Consider the following 6,000-nt stretch of genomic DNA (forward strand, 5'->3'; position numbering starts at 1 on the left):
AAAATGTGCTTGCAGGATTGACTGGCAGTCTGAAGTTATAGGATTGGGACCAACTGACACTTTTAAATATTTTAAGGGTTTCTTAAAATTACTGCATCCAGTCACCTTTGGCATTGTTCTTCAGTTTTTATTATCTCATTACCAGTTTTGAACCATCTACCTTCATCAGAAGGTACATATTTATAGATTACTTATAGCAGTGTGGGAGTCATGCAGTTGTGACAAGATGTATAAATGAAACATGTAAGCACTGAGTGTGGAGAGAATTATTGACTTTTTAAATGCATCTCCAGATCATCAAAATAAATCTAGAGAACTGTTTCCCATCAGTAACCATAAGGAATCCCTTAGATAGATAAACTACTAAACAGAAAAGATTTACACAGAGACAAAGCATAGTACACCCCCAAGCTGGAACACAAAGTATGTTGTTCTGCTGCTAAATAAATGACCAAGTTCAACAGCAACATATGCCTGGGCAAAAGATATGTTTCATTGTTGTTATCTGAAAGCTACACAAATCTACAGAAAGGAAGTAAAAGTAGCCAAGAAGGCACATAATGTCTGCTTCATTTCTGAAGCTCCCAAACCCTGCAAAGCAATTAGGGAACTTAACAAGCACAGAAACAGACCCACAACCCCAGTCCTGGTGATTGTTAACAAATATTTTACTGATGTTGATGGGAATAATGCAGCTGAAGGACTAGATTAAGAAATTGTTATTACAAACAATATAAGCATTAGCAATAGCAATAGCTGCACCTTGGCCAGGTGGAAGTGCTTCCATAGCATATAGTGAAAATCGAGAAAGGTTTTAAAAACACTCTGTTAGCACACATTCATACGGAAAATCATGTGCTGTATCTGATATTGCTAAACCTTTGGCTCCTGTTATTAACCACTCACTTGAGGTCGGTGCTTTTTCAGACTTCTTAAAACAAAGACAGTGTCATTGTATATAAAAGGTGATCCTAACAATCCATCCAATTAGACATCAATTTCGTTATTCCTATAATAGCAAAAGTGATGGAAATTATAATGAAAACCCAGCCACTATGTTATTTCAAAGACAGCAACCACTTCCTGGATAGACAACAAGGATTTAGAAGAGGGAAATCTACATTTACTGCAATGCTTGATGTAATAACAAAGATAATGGAAGCATTTGATGAAAAGAACTGCAAGGCTTTAATTCTTTAAGATCTAAGCAAGGCATTTGATGGCACCTCTGGTAAGATACTCCTGGAAAAATTAAAAGCTTATGGTATAAACGGTGTCATTTTTGAGATTCTGTCATCTTACTAGGAGCACTGTCTCATGAAGTGGTATGTGAACAGGGTGTACCACAGGGCTCCATACTTAGCCCTCTGCTCTTTTCTTATGCCTGTCAATGACTTAAGTTGTGATGGCTCTACCCTGCTTTTTTGCAGATTATACAACATTAATGACTAAGGGTAGAAATTCATCTGAGGCACTAAAGGATGCTGATTTTTGTTTGAAGTAGCCAAAAAGTGGTACAAAACAAACAAAATGAAATTAAATGAAGATAGAGCCCAGGAAATATGCAGTCTTAGTGACTGTGGACTCATAGTAAATGTTGATAATGTCAAACCCCTGGGAATCACAACTGACAATAAGCTGCTGTGGACCAAACACACTGCATGTGTGTGTTCTAAGCACTCAAGAGTAATTTACCTTGTCAGGATGCTCAAATTCCTGATAACAGATCAGTACTTAATCACAATATATTATGCAATGTTCCACAGCCACATTACATATGGATTGATGTTGTGGGAACACTCTACTGGAATTAAAAACATATTGCTCCTACAAGAGAAGGCTGTAAGGATAACATCTTCCAGCAAGAAATTTGACCACTGTAGACCCATTTTCAAGCGGATGGGAATAATCACAATATTTAGCCAATATGTTTTCAATTCTCTCGTCTATATAAAAGAAAATCAAGGATCCTTCAGCAAGAGACAAAAAATTCACAACTATGAGACATTAACTAATGCCAACACTGATATTCTAAGCTTTTGCCTAAGTAAAACATTGGACAGATTTCCCTCAGCAGCCCTGTAGAGCTAGACTGATATCAACCAACATCCACTAGGCCTATATTCTGTAAATGAATTTTTCTCTCCAAGTGGAATTTTAGAATGGTCAACATGATACAATCACATGTAGATCCACGAACTGTAAACATCTAAGGGCTGCAAATGGTTGTTTATAATCATTGTTTATAACATTTGTGTTAGGCAATGCTTCTTGTCTGTTATCTTAGTTTTAGTAGCGATTTTAATATATAATCACTAAAATGTGATGCGGTCTGCTTGCCCCTGACCTGGGAACAATGCTGACTTAGTTCTTGCACTGTGTTCTAGTACTGTATTGACTGTCTTATTCTTTTTGTTTTTACAGTACCCATTTTAATATTGTAGTTCCAACAGCAATATTTCATTCATTTTATGTATTATATATTATTCCAAACTTGATGTTGTTTGTTTGGCAATGGCTGGTGAATGACATAGAATTAGTAATAAAGGTAAAAGGAACATATCATGTATGTCTTAAATTCTTCTGTTGTGTAACTTGCTTTTTCTTTAAGCTGGTCTTCAGAGGTGTTTCTATATACTTTCAATGATACATTTTGTGCTTCTGTTGATAACATATTGTATCTGCACCTCTTTTGTGTATTTCAAAGTCTTACACGAAATGTTAACTATTTACATTTATAGCTCACATCACAGTTCTGCACCATACAAATGACAACATGGATGATACACAAAATTAAATTCCTTAACAGCCTCGAGTAGCTATCATAGTCTGCTTTAAGGACATTTCTCCAGCATCTTGGATTACTGATAAATGCTTTCTTATGTGGGGCTGCAAGCTGATAATGGTAGTCCACTGACGTGCATTGCCTATACGTAATATTCATGTATTTAGAAACCGTAATATTAGTGTTATGTCTTTTTTTTTTGCCAATAAACGGTGGATTCACATATTAAGTGAATAAAAATCTGCTAAGAACTCGTTCACAAACGAGATGAAAATGACAAATTCATGCAGATATGATTTAATATAAGGTACCGCATTTTGATGACACTACCACAGTTGTCCTCTGTCAAACAAACTGGGATATTACTGAAATCGCTATGACAACACCACAAGCTTATTATTCGAAAATGGACAATATTAAGTGCCAAGACAACCTAACCTATTACAATTTTACTACACGATATCGAACAAGCCTCGTCATGTAACCATAAAAATTGCGTGGGATTGTGTGTTTTCGTCTGACATGCCACATTAAATGACATTGTCGTGCGCGTAACAACGTTGTGAGAAACCTCCGTGAACACAATAAAATATCATTTACCGTGCATATTAATTAGGAACCCACTTCCAAAGACATGAGCCATTTCGAAACCAATGTTCACCTGTTGTGTGCTTAAATCAATCCCCAGGTACGAGTTATTCTCCATGTCAGACGTTGTTGGTACACAGCCGCTAACTGTGCGTGTAGGCGTCAGCTGTGCACCAACTAAGCCACTTATTACTACTTCCCCCACTATTACAGGAGCTGGATTCGGAATGAAAGTGATAAGCAGGCGATTAATGCAGTGTCAATAGTTCAGAGTGATGTAACCCACATGTCCAGATTAGCATAACTGAAAAGACGAACTTCAAAACTGTTTCTTGAAAGAACCTTGCGAAGACCTTTTTCAGTAAAGATTTCTCGAGCTATTCTGCTTGAAGATTTACGCAGGAAACAGACTTATCTTAAAAATTTAATAAAATTGCCAAACTTAATAGCATGACACACAAACGGCATCATTAACCTATATTTTATCGACTTATACGAATTATCCTTCGGTCCACACGCGGTTTCTAAAATGTTCTAAATGTTATTGCTTTACTATAAGTCTCGTTCGGAAGCTTTTACTTAGGATAAGAAAAATTTTCGTCGGGTATAATTTTTCTTTAGTGGTTATTTGATGGAAAACAGAAGCACAATTTGCAAAGCCTTCTACACAAATTACCTAAAGACCTTAACCAAGCAATGGCATGAAAAAGGAGGCAGGACCGCAGTCTTCAAGACGCAGAAATAAAAGCGCCTACCACCGACAGGTAATGCTACAAAATCCGCCAGTGATATAGGAAGGAACTTAGGAAGTGTACCCAAAGCCCCATCAGGGTCAAAAGTCCGGTACATACGCAACGATCTGTATGCGCCGATGTCTGTGCAGGCACCTTCAGTAACAGCAGTTTGCACACATTTATTTACTTCGCCAATTATAGAAAGAACCTGATGTCCAGAAAAATTATTTACGAAAGGCCATAGAGATACACAAATATCTACTGACGCTGTAACTTCTCACATTCCATTTCCTCTGCTCTTGCCTCTCCCTTTTCTTCCTTAAATGTCCTCATGCTGGGTCTCAGTATTTTTGAAGAGACCAGAAAACAATGGAGATCCAAACCATTCTTGGTTGTCCCCGGCTCTAGATGGGTTACATATTGGAACTCTTTGATAAAATGTTCGGATCGACATTTTTTAACCGTTTCGTTGCCTGCCACTGGGTAACTCAAGTGTACGGTAATCATAAACTGCTGCCGTTTTATTGTGATTTCCTTGCTCTTAACTTTTCAGAACCACTAAATCCTGTATATTTCAGTAAATTCAGCAACAAAATCACTAGTACACTGGCGCTTATTAGTCGTTTCACAATTCAGTGTTCAAGCACATGGTGAGAAACTCCGAATGGAACGAACAGCTGTCTTCACGTTTCACGTGTGAGATTTGCAGCAGTTTCCTGTCCTCATTATACACTTTGTGCCCACAGATTTGAGGAATTTTGCTCAAACCTGGAACTCCAGCTCCCAATTTTAAATCAAAAAGATACCAGGATACCAACATTCTATCCCTGAATCCTATTAATTTCTGATTGCTAATAAAAACATTTTCAGTCTCTTCGGCCTGCCCACAACTCATTTCCCAAAATTCAAGTCCACACGCTACAATCGATCTACGCAGATATTATAAGCTCAGGCAAATTTTTGCGTAGGGGAGTCTGAAACAATAGCTCAATATATAATGTAAGTTCAGTGGTCCGAACGGAACAATGTTAGTAACGATAAACAAGAGCTGTGGTAGCTGTGAAACTTATTCTTAAATAATTTATTTGGCTTGTTTGGGGCTCGTCAAGGCAATTTGTTATACACTTTGACTGACATTTACACATGGCCTTTACTACTTTTTACAAATCTGTTTTTTGCTGAAAGCAAAACAGTACAGGTTCTGGTATTATAAATGTTTGTGGCAATTAGGTGGTTCAGCAAGAGTGTACATTGACAGGTACTGTTACCTACCTTTGCCATTACTTACTTATTTATTTACCGACTAATGATGTACATCTATTGAGCATATCCAGGTAGTGAACATTAGCCTTACCAATTTCATCAGTAGATTTGTTTAGATAACTAATAAATTTTAGCCACAATACTTCTCTTTTGATTTTAATTCTAGATACAGTAAGCTAAAAAGATTTTATAAGGCATATGTATTCTAAATACATAAATGAAAGAAAGAAATCTAATAGCTATAATTCTGTGCTATGGTTACATCCTTTAGGATATGACTGTCATACAAGGCACAAACATTATAACTCAAGTTTTCTTTACATTAACAAAAAAATTAAAAGCAATAATATTGTACCAAAGTTACAACAGTTAGATACAAAAATGCTGTTACGAAGTTATCTCGTTTTACTTTTCATTTTTCTCTCTCCCTGTGTATCCATCCACACACAAGAAGAGAGAAAAGCATTCATTCCCTCAGAGAGATGCTCAGCTCTAAATCTGTCTCAGTGCACACTAAGCTGAAAATCTACAACACAGTTATATGCCCAGCAGTAATGTATAGTTCAGAAACATGTAGCATGACTAAGCCAGAAAAGGAAAAACTATTAATATTTGAAAGAAGAGTAATGA

General features: G+C 36.7%; 1 protein-coding gene across 1 annotated transcript in view; it reads right to left on the bottom strand.

The window, feature by feature from the left end:
- The window catches only part of LOC126416806 (xylulose kinase-like), a 137,562-nt gene extending 133,766 nt beyond the window's left edge, over positions 1 to 3,796 (bottom strand). Inside the window, exon 1 of the mRNA XM_050084680.1 lies at positions 3,447 to 3,796. Within this exon, the coding sequence (XP_049940637.1) occupies positions 3,447 to 3,491 (45 nt within the window). The 5' untranslated portion in view covers positions 3,492 to 3,796. The remainder of the gene's footprint in view (positions 1 to 3,446) is intronic.
- Between the last annotated feature and the right edge of the window lie 2,204 nt (positions 3,797 to 6,000).

This window comes from Schistocerca serialis, chromosome 8 (genome assembly GCF_023864345.2).
Source record: "Schistocerca serialis cubense isolate TAMUIC-IGC-003099 chromosome 8, iqSchSeri2.2, whole genome shotgun sequence".
NCBI classification, from domain to species: Eukaryota; Metazoa; Arthropoda; class Insecta; order Orthoptera; family Acrididae; genus Schistocerca; species Schistocerca serialis.